General features: G+C 46.2%; 1 protein-coding gene across 3 annotated transcripts in view; it reads left to right on the forward strand.

The window, feature by feature from the left end:
• KIAA1328 (KIAA1328 ortholog) overlaps nucleotides 1–14,115 on the forward strand; it is an 82,354-nt gene that overhangs the window by 44,070 nt on the left and 24,169 nt on the right. For all 3 annotated transcript variants that reach the window (XM_072132834.1, XM_072132835.1, XM_072132836.1), the window contains exons 7-8: nucleotides 483–1,060; nucleotides 9,904–9,972. In XM_072132834.1, coding sequence (XP_071988935.1) covers nucleotides 483–1,060; nucleotides 9,904–9,972 — 647 coding nt within the window. The remainder of the gene's footprint in view (nucleotides 1–482; nucleotides 1,061–9,903; nucleotides 9,973–14,115) is intronic.

The raw sequence follows: 14,115 nt of genomic DNA on the forward strand, positions 1-14,115 counted from the left end.
CGATCACCAGAAACTCCTTTCATATTACTGATGGGGATGGTCGTGGTGATCTTTTTTGGGGGGGTCTATGTATAGTCAGTATACAGTTTGCTTCTTAGCTCCCTCTAGTGGTGGCAGAAAAGCATTGAAAATTTTTATTTTAGTCTTTTTAAATTCAAGGGATAAAAAAAAAAAATCTGCCTTCCCTTTGATATAGTAATTTACCATCGTCTGCTCGCTATCAGCACATGGAGGTGTAGAGAACTTATTGGCCTGGAGTCCAGGACAGAAGATGCCCATGTGGGGCATGATACAAATATCTCTCTCTGTATAGCAGTGTTATATGTCTGTAATAAAAAAAAAAAAAATTTGTGAGGTTTTATCCCCTTGAAATACACTGAAAGGAGAGTGTTTGTTTGTTTGTTTGTTTTGGTCATGCATGACGTCCACTGCTTGTATCCTGATCATCCTAATCCATAATAATTTTGTATTCTTCCATCCAGGTCTGTAAAACCCCGCGGCAGCCTACGGCAAGTGAACTCGATGGTTCCTACCTCGGCCAGCAGAACCGCAAGCCCAATAGCGAAAGTGGAAGCTGCCTCTCCGCTGCTCCCCGTCCCCTCTGCAGAAGTGACCCCACACCTAGAAACGGCTGTCACTACATCCCTGATCGCTGCTCATCCGAAAACCCTCATCATAGTAACTGCCCCGGAGCAGCTCCCCATTATACGGACTACCCCTGCAGCCAGCACTGTGGCAGAACCTCAAAGCCACCGCTGACCCATTGCTGCTTCCACCCTACAGCGCACAATCCCTTCCCTCCCGAGCTCTCCCTGGTCAGACCTCATGAAGACGGCTCCCTCTCTAGATGCTCCACCACGTCTGGCAGATGCAATGGAGAAAGAGGCAAAGATTCACCCAGGGACAGAGGGATCTCAGACCAGCGGAGACAGGAGCTGCTGCTGCAGAAGATGGAGGTGGAGATAGAGAAGGAGCGGCTGCAGCAGCTTCTGGTACAGCAGGAGGTCAAACTACTGGAAAAGCAGCACCAGCTGCAGCAAGCCCGGCTCCAGGCCGACAGGTGAGCACCCACAACATGTATGATGTGTTCATTATAGACGTAGGACTTCCTAACGCAGGACGATAATTATCCAATCCCAACCATTGCCCAGTGTAAGTAATATCATGTGTGTACACAGTGACTGCACGAGCAGCAGAATAGTGAGTGCAGCTCTGGAGTATAATACAGGATGTAACTCAGGATCAGTACAGGATAAGTAATGTCATGTATGTACACAGTGACTGCACCAGCAGCAGAATAGTGAGTGCAGCTCTGTGGTATAATACAGGATGTAACTCAGGATCAGTACAGGATAAGTAATGTCATGTATGTACACAGTGACTGCACCAGCAGCAGAATAGTGAGTGCAGCTCTGGGGTATAACACAGGATGTAACTCAGGATCAGTACAGGATAAGTAATGTCATGTATGTACACAGTGACTGCACCAGCAGCTGAATAGTGAGTGCAGCTCTGGGGTATAATACAGGATGTAACTCAGGATCAGTACAGGATAAGTAATGTCATGTATGTACACAGTGACTGCACCAGCAGCAGAATAGTGAGTGCAGCTCTGGGGTATAATACAGGATGTAACTCAGGATCAGTACAGGATAAGTAATGTCATGTATGTGCACAGTGACTGCACCAGCAGAATAGTGAGTGCAGCTCTGGGGTATAATACAGGATGTAACTCAGGATCAGTACAGGATAAGTAATGTCATGTATGTACACAGTGACTGCACCAGCAGCAGAATAGTGAGTGCAGCTCTGGAGTATAATACAGGATGTAACTCAGGATCAGTACAGGATAAGTAATGTCATGTATGTACACAGTGACTGCACCAGCAGCAGAATAGTGAGTGCAGCTCTGGAGTATAATACAGGATGTAACTCAGGATCAGTACAGGATAAGTAATGTCATGTATGTACACAGTGACTGCACCAGCAGCAGAATAGTGAGTGCAGCTCTGGAGTATAATACAGGATGTAACTCAGGATCAGTACAGGACAAGTAATGTCATGTATGTACACAGTGACTGCACCAGCAGCAGAATAGTGAGTGCAGCTCTGGAGTATAATACAGGATGTAACTCAGGATCAGTACAGGATAAGTAATGTCATGTATGTACACAGTGACTGCACCAGCAGCAGAATAGTGAGTGCAGCTCTGGGGTATAATACAGGATGTAACTCAGGATCAGTACAGGATAAGTAATGTCATGTATGTACACAGTGACTGCACCAGCAGCAGAATAGTGAGTGCAGCTCTGGGGTATAATACAGGATGTAACTCAGGATCAGTACAGGATAAGTAATGTCATGTATGTACACAGTGACTGCACCAGCAGCAGAATAGTGAGTGCAGCTCTGGGGTATAATACAGGATGTAACTCAGGATCAGTACTGGATAAATAATGTCATGTATGTACACAGTGACTGCACCAGCAGCAGAATAGTGAGTGCAGCTCTGGGGTATAATACAGGATGCAGAACATATAGAATATATACTGGGAGACGTCACCGCTATGTACAATATTCTCCATCACCACTAAAGAGCCAGATGAAAAGTTTTATTCCAAGTTTTCTCTGCTCAGTTTCGCTCCATCTCCTGTCATCTCATGCGCTCCCTTCATCGTTTCGTTGTCATGAGCGTTACGGCTGCATTACCAGGCCTTCAGTGCGTCGTCTTCGTTCCGTTTAAAGCTTTTCGGTGAAATTTGCAGAGAACTGGCACCACTTCTGTGCTTTGGACTCTCTAGGGGATCAGTGAACCAGAGAGTCTTATAAGGAATGATGGACAGGAGTTTACTCTGTAAGACCTGCACCGTGATGTAAGCCGGGGACAACTTCCCAATGTGCCAGAAGGATTATTCCATTTATTACTCTCTGCAGAGCTTTCCAATTACAGGGACTCGTATTAGAATGTTTGAAAATAAGTCATGTGTCCTATTTAACCCGTTCAGAGTATTGCACTATACACTCACCGGCCACGTTATTAGGTCCACCATGCTAGTAACGGGTTGGACCCCCTTTTGCCTTCAGAACTGCCTCAATTCTTCGTGGCATAGATACAACAAGGTGCTGGAAGCTCCTCAGAGATTTTGCTCCATATTGACATGATGGCATCACACAGTTGCCGCAGATTTGTCGGCTGCACATCCATGATACGAATCTCCCGTTCCACCACATCCCAAAGATGCTCTATTGGATTGAGATCTGGTGACTGTGGAGCCATTTGTGTCCAGTGACCTCATTGTCATGTTCAAGAAACCAGTCTGAGATGATTCCAGCTTTATGACATGGCGCATTATCCTGCTGAAAGTAGCCATCAGATGTTACAGGGTACATTGTGCTCATAAAGGGATGGACATGGTCAGCAACAATACTCAGGTAGGCTGTGGCGTTGTACCAAGGGGCCCAAAGACACCATGACACCACCACCACCAGCCTGAGCCACTGATACAAGGCAGGATGGATCCATGACACCACCACCACCAGCCTGAGCCGCTGATACAAGGCAGGATGGATCCATGACACCAGCACCACCAGCCTGAGCCGCTGATACAAGGCAGGATGGATCCATGACACCACCACCACCAGCCTGAGCCGCTGATACAAGGCAGGATGGATCCATGACACCACCACCACCAGCCTGAGCCGCTGATACAAGGCAGGATGGATCCATGACACCACCACCACCAGCCTGAGCCGCTGATACAAGGCAGGATGGATCCATGACACCACCACCACCAGCCTGAGCTGCTGATACAAGGCAGGATGGATCCATGACACCACCACCACCAGCCTGAGCCGCTGATACAAGGCAGGATGGATCCATGACACCACCACCACCAGCCTGACCCGCTGATACAAGGCAGGATGGATCCATGACACCAGCACCACCAGCCTGACCCGCTGATACAAGGCAGGATGGATCCATGACACCAGCACCACCAGCCTGAGCCGCTGATACAAGGCAGGATGGATCCATGACACCACCACCAGCCTGACCCGCTGATACAAGGCAGGATGGATCCATGACACCACCACCACCAGCCTGAGCCGCTGATACAAGGCAGGATGGATCCATGACACCACCACCACCAGCCTGAGCCGCTGATACAAGGCAGAATGGATCCATGACACCACCACCACCAGCCTGACCCGCTGATACAAGGCAGGATGGATCCATGACACCACCAGCACCAGCCTGACCCGCTGATACAAGGCAGGATGGATCCATGACACCAGCACCACCAGCCTGAGCCGCTGATACAAGGCAGGATGGATCCATGACACCACCACCACCAGCCTGAGCCGCTGATACAAGGCAGGATGGATCCATGACACCACCACCACCAGCCTGACCCGCTGATACAAGGCAGGATGGATCCATGACACCAGCACCACCAGCCTGACCCGCTGATACAAGGCAGGATGGATCCATGACACCAGCACCACCAGCCTGAGCCGCTGATACAAGGCAGGATGGATCCATGACACCACCACCAGCCTGACCCGCTGATACAAGGCAGGATGGATCCATGACACCACCACCACCAGCCTGAGCCGCTGATACAAGGCAGGATGGATCCATGACACCACCACCACCAGCCTGAGCCGCTGATACAAGGCAGAATGGATCCATGACACCACCACCACCAGCCTGACCCGCTGATACAAGGCAGGATGGATCCATGACACCACCAGCACCAGCCTGACCCGCTGATACAAGGCAGGATGGATCCATGACACCAGCACCACCAGCCTGAGCCGCTGATACAAGGCAGGATGGATCCATGACACCACCACCAGCCTGAGCCGCTGATACAAGGCAGGATAGATCCATGACACCAGCACCACCAGCCTGAGCCGCTGATACAAGGCAGGATGGATCCATGACACCACCACCACCAGCCTGAGCCGCTGATACAAGGCAGGATGGATCCATGACACCAGCACCACCAGCCTGAGCCGCTGATACAAGGCAGGATGGATCCATGACACCAGCACCACCAGCCTGAGCCGCTGATACAAGGCAGGATGGATCCATGACACCACCACCAGCCTGAGCCGCTGATACAAGGCAGGATAGATCCATGACACCAGCACCACCAGCCTGAGCCGCTGATACAAGGCAGGATGGATCCATGACACCACCACCACCAGCCTGAGCCGCTGATACAAGGCAGGATGGATCCATGACACCAGCACCACCAGCCTGAGCCGCTGATACAAGGCAGGATGGATCCATGACACCACCACCACCAGCCTGACCCGCTGATACAAGGCAGGATGGATCCGTGCTTTCATGTTGACGCCAAATTCTGACCCTACCATCCGAATGTCGCAGCAGAAATCGAGACTCATCAGACCAGGCAACGTTTTTCCAATCTTCTACTGTCCAATTTCGATGAGCTTGTGCAAATTGTAGCCTCAGTTTCCTGTTCTTAGCTGAAAGGAGTGGCACCCGGTGTGGTCTTCTGCTGCTGTAGCCCATCTGCCTCAAAGTTGGACGTACTGTGCGTTCAGAGATGCTCTTCTGCCTACCTTGGTTGTAACGGGTGGCGATTTGAGTCACTGTTGCCTTTCTATCAGCTCGAACCAGTCTGCCCATTCTCCTCTGACCTCTGGCATCAACAAGGCATTTCCGCCCACAGAACTGCCGCTCACTGGATGTTTTTTCTTTTTCGGACCATTCTCTGTAAACCCTAGAGATGGTTGTGCGTGAAAATCCCAGTAGATCAGCAGTTTCTGAAATACTCAGACCAGCCCTTCTGGCACCAACAACCATGCCACGTTCACAGGCCACAAATCACCTTTCTTCCCCATACTGATGCTCGGTTTGAACTGCAGGAGATTGTCTTGACCATGTCTACATGCCTAAATGCACTGAGCTGCCGCCATGTGATTGGCTGATTAGAAATTAAGTGTTAACGAGCAGTTGGACAGGTGTACCTAATAAAGTGGCCGGTGAGTGTATATGAGCTGCTCCCTATGTACAAGAATGTAACTACTATAATACTGCCCCCTATGTACAGGAATATAACTACTATAATACTGCCCCTATGTACAAGAATATAACTACTATAATACTGCCCCCTATGTACAGGAATATAACTACTATAATACTGCCCCCTATGTACAGGAATATAACTACTATAATACTGCCCCCTATGTACAGGAATATAACTACTATAATACTGCCCCCTATGTACAAGAATATAACTACTATAATACTGCCCCCTATGTACAAGAGCATAACTACTATAATATTGCCCCCTATGTACAGGAATATAACTACTATAATACTGCCCCCTATGTACAGGAATATAACTGCTATAATGCCGCCCCCTATGTACAGGAATATAACTACTATAATACTGCCCCCTATGTACAAGAATATAACTACTATAATACTGCCCCCTATGTACAAGAATATAACTACTATAATACTGCCCCCTATGTACAAGAATATAACTACTATAATACTGCCCCCTATGTACAGGAATATAACTACTATAATGCCGCCCCCTATGTACAGGAATATAACTGCTATAATACTGCCCCCTATGTACAGGGATATAACTACTATAATACTGCCCCCTATGTACAAGAATATAACTACTATAATACTGCCCCCTATGTACAAGAATATAACTACTATAATACTGCCCCCTATGTACAGGAATATAACTACTATAATGCCGCCCCCTATGTACAAGAATATAACTACTATAATGCCGCCCCCTATGTACAGGAATATAACTACTATAATGCCGCCCCCTATGTACAGGAATATAACTACTATAATGCAGCCCCCTATGTACAGGAATATAACTACTATAATGCCGCCCCCTATGTACAGGAATATAACTACTATAATGCCGCCCCCTATGTACAGGAATATAACTACTATAATGCCGCCCCCTATGTACAGGAATATAACTACTATAATGCCGCCCCCTATGTACAGGAATATAACTACTATAATGCCGCCCCCTATGTACAGGAATATAACTACTATAATACTGTCCCCTATGTACAAGAATATAACTACTATAATACTGCCCCCTATGTACAAGAATATAACTACTATAATACTGCCCCCTATGTACAAGAATATAACTACTATAATACTGCCCCCTATGTACAGGAATATAACTACTATAATACTGCCCCCTATGTACAGGAATATAACTACTATAATACTGCCCCCTATGTACAGGAATATAATTACTATAATACTGCCTCCTATGTACAGGAATATAACTACTATAATACTGCCCCCTATGTACAAGAGCATAACTACTATAATATTGCCCCCTATGTACAAGAATATAACTACTATAATACTGCCCCCTATGTACAAGAATATAACTACTATAATACTGCCCCCTATGTACAGGAATATAACTACTATAATACTGCCCCCTATGTACAAGAGCATAACTACTATAATACTGCCCCCTATGTACAGGAATATAACTACTATAATACTGCCCCCTATGTACAAGAGCATAACTACTATAATACTGCCCCCTATGTACAAGAATATAACTACTATAATACTGCCCCCTATGTACAAGAATATAACTACTATAATACTGCCCCCTATGTACAAGAATATAACTACTATAATACTGCCCCCGTATGTACAAGAATATAACTACTATAATACTGCCCCCTATGTACAGGGATATAACTGATATTCCTGTACATAGAGGGCAGTATTATAGAACTGCTATAATGCCGCCCCCTATGTACAAGAATATAACTACTATAATGCCGCCCCCTATGTACAGGAATATAACTACTATAATACTGACCCCTATGTACAGGAATATAACTACTATAATGCCGCCCCTTATGTACAGGAATATAACTACTATAATACTGTCCCCTATGTACAGGAATATAACTACTATAATACTGCCCCCTATGTACAAGAATATAACTACTATAATACTGCCCCCTATGTACAGGAATATAACTACTATAATACTGCCTCCTATGTACAAGAATATAACTACTATAATACTGCCCCCTATGTACAGGAATATAACTACTATAATACTGCCTCCTATGTACAGGGATATAACTACTATAATACTGCCCCCTATGTACAGGGATATAACTACTATAATACTGCCCCCTATGTACAGGGATATAACTACTATAATACTGCCCCCTATGTACAAGAATATAACTACTATAATGCCGCCCTTTATGTACAAGAATATAACTACTATAATGCTGCCCCCTATGTACAAGAATATAACTACTATAATGCCGCCCCCTATGTACAAGAATATAACTACTATAATGCCGCCCCCTATGTACAGGAATATAACTACTATAATGCCGCCCCCTATGTACAGGAATATAACTACTATAAGACTGCCCCCTATGTACAGGAATATAACTACTATAATACTGCCCCCTATGTACAGGAATATAACTACTATAATGCTGCCCCCTATGTACAGGAATATAACTACTATAAGACTGCCCCCTATGTACAGGAATATAACTACTATAATACTGTCCCCTATGTACAAGAATATAACTACTATAATACTCCCCCTATGTACAGGAATATAACTACTATAATACTGCCCCCTATGTACAGGAATATAACTACTATAATACTGCCCCCTATGTACAGGAATATAACTACTATAATACTGCCCCCTATCTACAGGAATATAACTACTATAATACTGCCCCCTATGTACAAGAATATAACTACTATAATACTGCCCCCTATGTACAGGAATATAACTACTATAATACTGCCCCCTATCTACAGGAATATAACTACTATAATACTCCCCCCCTATGTACAGGAATATAACTACTATAATACTGCCCCCTATGTACAGGAATATAACTACTATAATACTGCCCCCCCTATGTACAGGAATATAACTACTATAATACTGCCCCCCTATGTACAGGAATATAACTACTATAATACTGCCCCCCTATGTACAGGAATATAACTACTATAATACTGCCCCCCTATGTACAGGAATATAACTACTATAATACTGCCCCCCTATGTACAGGAATATAACTACTATAATACTGCCCCCCTATGTACAGGAATATAACTACTATAATACTCCCCCCCTATGTACAGGAATATAACTACTATAATACTGCCCCCCCTATGTACAGGAATATAACTACTATAATACTGCCCCCCCTATGTACAGGAATATAACTACTATAATACTGCCCCCCTATGTACAGGAATATAACTACTATAATACTGCCCCCCTATGTACAGGAATATAACTACTATAATACTGCCCCCCTATGTACAGGAATATAACTACTATAATACTGCCCCCTATGTACAGGAATATAACTACTATAATACTGCCCCCTATGTACAGGAATATAACTACTATAATACTGCCCCCTATGTACAGGAATATAACTACTATAATACTGCCCCCTATGTACAGGAATATAACTACTATAATACTGCCCCCTATGTACAAGAATATAACTACTATAATACTGCCCCCTATGTACAGGAATATATCTACTATAATACTGCCCCCTATGTACAAGAATATAACTACTATAATACTGCCCCTATGTACAAGAATATAACTACTATAATACTGCCCCCTATGTACAGGAATATAACTACTATAATACTGCCCCCTATGTATAAGAATATAACTACTATAATACTGCCCCTATGTACAAGAATATAACTACTATAATGCCGCCCCTATGTACAATAATATAACTACTATAATGCCGCCCCCGTAGTTGGACACTGCACATTCTAGAATGTTTATACAGTTAATAACTTTTTTATCTTTGTGTGTTTGTATCCAGATGCCAGGGCAGGGAGGTTGCTGTCATGTCTACGCCTTTACCCGGAGCAGTGAAATTAATGAATGGCAGGTAATTTCTTCTTGGTGTCTCCTCTATTGTTTTGTTTCTTCCTCTTCCTCACCCTGTGTCACTTTGTGCTGTGTAATACTCAGACCTCAGGCTTATTGATGACTTGTTATCCTTGCTTTTCCTCTTATACGTGTCCGTTAGGTCGTACACTATGTTTAGTGTGTGTGTGTGTGTATGTATAGTGTGTGTGTATACTGTGTGTATACTCGCTGTGTTTGTGCATGTATAGTGTGTGTATGTAGAGTGTGTGTATAGTCGCTGTGTGTGTAGTAACAGGGAGTGAGATGTTCTGCAGAGCAGCGTTGATGTTGCTTTGGATACAAGATATAATTTATAATTAATAATAAATGAGTATTTAGTAGGATATAAGTGATCAGAGAAGCCTTGCCCCTGCAGCCCCCGCAGCGCCCCCCACCGGTCAGGGAGTAGATGTTCTCTTCAGCCGTCCTCCTGTAAGCGGTTCAGGCGTTCGCCGTCTCTCCCGGGCTCCTGAGCGTATAAAGACGCTTTACTGCTGAATGAAAGGGTGAATATATATATTTACTCGTCCTTAGTCCTTTCAGGCCTCTATTAAAAATTACCATTTCAGTGGTGGCGGCGAGCGAGGAAACGAGTCTCCTGGGGCCTCCTAAAATAAGCTTCTTATCCCCAGTAGGAATAGCAGAACATTCGCGGCGGGACGGAGGCAGCTGCTGCTGGAGAGTCATGACAGGGCAGCAGCCAAGCAGAAACGCACCGACTGCCTGGAAATTAGCCGCACATAATTCCACATTTCACATGCTGTCAGGTTAAGGATGAAGGTTTTACCGCGCAAAAGCTCCGAGACCTTGCTGCCAGCGGCTCCGGCGTGTATAACCGTACACCATGCACCTCCCGCTATAACAGTCTCTGATGGACATAGTGCAGGGATGAATAGTACAAGAGCCTCCAAGAGATTTGTAATATATCTTATTGGATATAATATATCTTCATCTGCCTTTCTCATGCACACAACCAAATATGGCGGCTGGGAGCTCGCTGTCCACATCGCTGCGGCCATTGACTTGTATTATGCTGAGTGTAGTGAGGCCTCGCCGTCACCCTGCACCGTGACCGAGACGCAAGTCACCCCTCCCATCTCCTCCACCCTGCCGAAACAGACTGTAAATATTCACCTCTTTTATGGCCCGTTTCAGCACACAGTCTTGTGCTGTATTCCATCCTGCTAATAAGATGGACAAGAGTTCACAAAGATGAGGAGGAGTAAGTCACAGCAATCATCGAGTGCGCTGCTAATATACTGGCAAGACAACCCAGATCAGATATGCTGGGAGATGAGGTTGGACACTTTTTAAAGGGAACCTGTCAGGGTGATTTGGGACATAAAACCTGCACTCACCGTCCGCTGGCGCTCCTCCCCTACTCGCCGTCCGCTGGCGCTCCTCCCCTACTCGCCGTCCGCTGGCGCTCCTCCCCTACTCGCCGTCCGCTGGCGCTCCTCCCCTACTCGCCGTCCGCTGGCGCTCCTCCCCTACTCGCCGTCCGCTGGCGCTCCTCCCCTAGTCGCCGCCCGCTGGCGCTCCTCCCCTAGTCGCCGCCCGCTGGCGCTCCTCCCCTAGTCGCCGCCCGCTGGCGCTCCTCCCCTAGTCGCCGCCCGCTGGCGCTCCTCCCCTAGTCGCCGCCCGCTGGCGCTCCTCCCCTACTCGCCGTCCGCTGGCGCTCCTCCCCTAGTCGCCGTCCGCTGGCGCTCCTCCCCTAGTCGCCGCCCGCTGGCGCTCCTCCCCTAGTCGCCGCCCGCTGGCGCTCCTCCCCTAGTCGCCGCCCGCTGGCGCTCCTCCCCTAGTCGCCGCCCGCTGGCGCTCCTCCCCTAGTCGCCGCCCGCTGGCGCTCCTCCCCTAGTCGCCGCCAATATTAGATAACGCACAATTAAGGGGGAATGAAAATAATGGCTGGTTTACAATTTACAGTCTCCACAGTAAGCAGTAGCCGGCCGATAGCTCAGACTCTTCCCGCTTAATTGTTGCAAGGATTTTTCTCCCTTTTTCCTGGCGTCGCTGCCCTTTTAAAATAGAGACCCGATGCACACGGGTAAATAATCTGCAGAGCTTATTTACACTTAAAGATCTATCGCCCTCGCAAGCTGCCGAGTGATTAATAGGACTAACATTTAAGAGATAAATATCCGTATACACAGCAGCATTAGCGCGCATCCATTAAGCATCCAGCACATACGTACATGGCTACGCCGGCAGACTCATGATTCCTGCCTGTGACTGTGACAAGAGACCTCATTACTGCTGGCGCATATCTACAGGGGAAGCAGGAGAGCCGCTACACAAGTCTCTGCACAACTCTGAGCTCCTACATAGACAGAACCGTCCTGTCCAGTTACTGGCTACGTCAGTGATCAGTAAGAACTCCCCACGACGGAGAAGAATAGATTTTCTTTTCTGCAGTGGTATACATGATGAGTCCCTGCTTCCCCACTGTTAACCTTTGTGACAACAGCAGGGATGTGATGATTCCTTGCGTCATCTTTAACTATGATGCTTGGACTCATGTCCCTTAGAGTCCATGTTTCATGCACAATGCATGCTTCTATGCTTTAGCCCTTATTAGAGTACATGGTTGGCAAAGGAGGGTCTTCACCCAGAAGTTTCTCATGTGCCAGAACCAGGATAATCTCTGCCTATTCCTTACCATTAGAGGACATCTATCACCAGGATCGAGGATTGTAAACCAAGCACTGACATACTGGTCTGTGCCCCCTCTGGCAGGATCCCCTCTTCTTTAAGCTTCCTATGCCCTTGTTTTTAAGGAAAAAAAGGCTGAAATTATGCAAATGAGCTTAAGGGGCTCCAGGTTCTGTTACGGAGTCTGGAGCCCCTTTGCATAATTGTAAAAGTTCCAACAAACTGTGCTGAAATCATAAGTCCACTGTATAAATTAGGAATGACACTGGTAATGATGTGACATAAAGTCCTCATCTCCTCAGGGGGTGTAGATCTAGCTGCTGCGACTCACCGTCCCCTTCTCCTCTCCATAGACTTCTTTGTATCCTTCTGCCTCAGTAGGCTTCCATCCTTCTTTCTAGCAAGGCAGAATTCAGCATAGGGAAGGAAGGAGGATGGGACGAACCAGAATATGTAGTGAAAGAAGCACTTTCATGTAGCTATAGGCTGAAAGGGAATAATGGGAATGAAGGTGAATGAACCGAAGGGATTTTGATCACCAGAGACTCCAGTAGACATCAGTGCATCCATCCAGGAGTCACTGATGATAACTACCGTATTTTTCGGACTATAAGGCGCACAAAAAATCCTTTGATTTTCTCAGAAATCAAAGGTGCGCCTTATATATGAACCGCACTTACAGACAACAGCTGCCTTGTACTGTGCATAGGTCTGCCACCTGCTGGTCATTCATCCTTATAATCAGGTGCGCCTTATAATCCGGTGCGCCTTATATATGATCCGTACTTACAGACAACAGCTGCCTTGTACTGTACACAGGTCTGCCACCTGCTGGTCATTCATCCTTATAATCAGGTGCGCCTTATAATCCGGTGCTCCGTATATATGAACCGTACTTACAGACAACAGCTGCCTTGTACTGTACACAGGTCTGCCACCTGCTGGTCATTCATCCTTACAATCAGGTGCACCTTATAATCCGGTGCACCTTATATATGAACCTAGACGTTTTAGCAGGCATTTATTGATGGTGCGCCTTATAATCCAGTGTACCTTATAGCCTGAAAAATACTGTATATCTATTTGGAACAGATCTACAAAGTGGCAAAGTGGCAATGAAACCAAAGCTTTAAGCGTGTAGTTTTTTAGACCCCTATTGTCGTCCTGATTTGGGTCACATATAATATGGGGTGTGAGTTTCATTCATTAGGATCATCCGAATTTTTAATTAACTTTCTTACAATTCACTTTATGTTGTTGACTCCTCCGGAACAATAAGGGACAATTAAACGTTTCCTCCAGTGACAACATCATAAATGAAAAAGTTTAATACAAAAAAAAAAAAATAAGATGTGTTGGATCCGTTCCCTGGGCAGGACATTTATATCCGGTTGTGCTTCCCTCCGCTTAGGTCTGGACAGGTTTAATGTGCACGGTAGGAGCGGAAGCCTCGGACCACCGCGTGGGAGCG

Source organism: Engystomops pustulosus, chromosome 1 (assembly GCF_040894005.1).
Source record: "Engystomops pustulosus chromosome 1, aEngPut4.maternal, whole genome shotgun sequence".
Classification (NCBI taxonomy): Eukaryota; Metazoa; Chordata; class Amphibia; order Anura; family Leptodactylidae; genus Engystomops; species Engystomops pustulosus.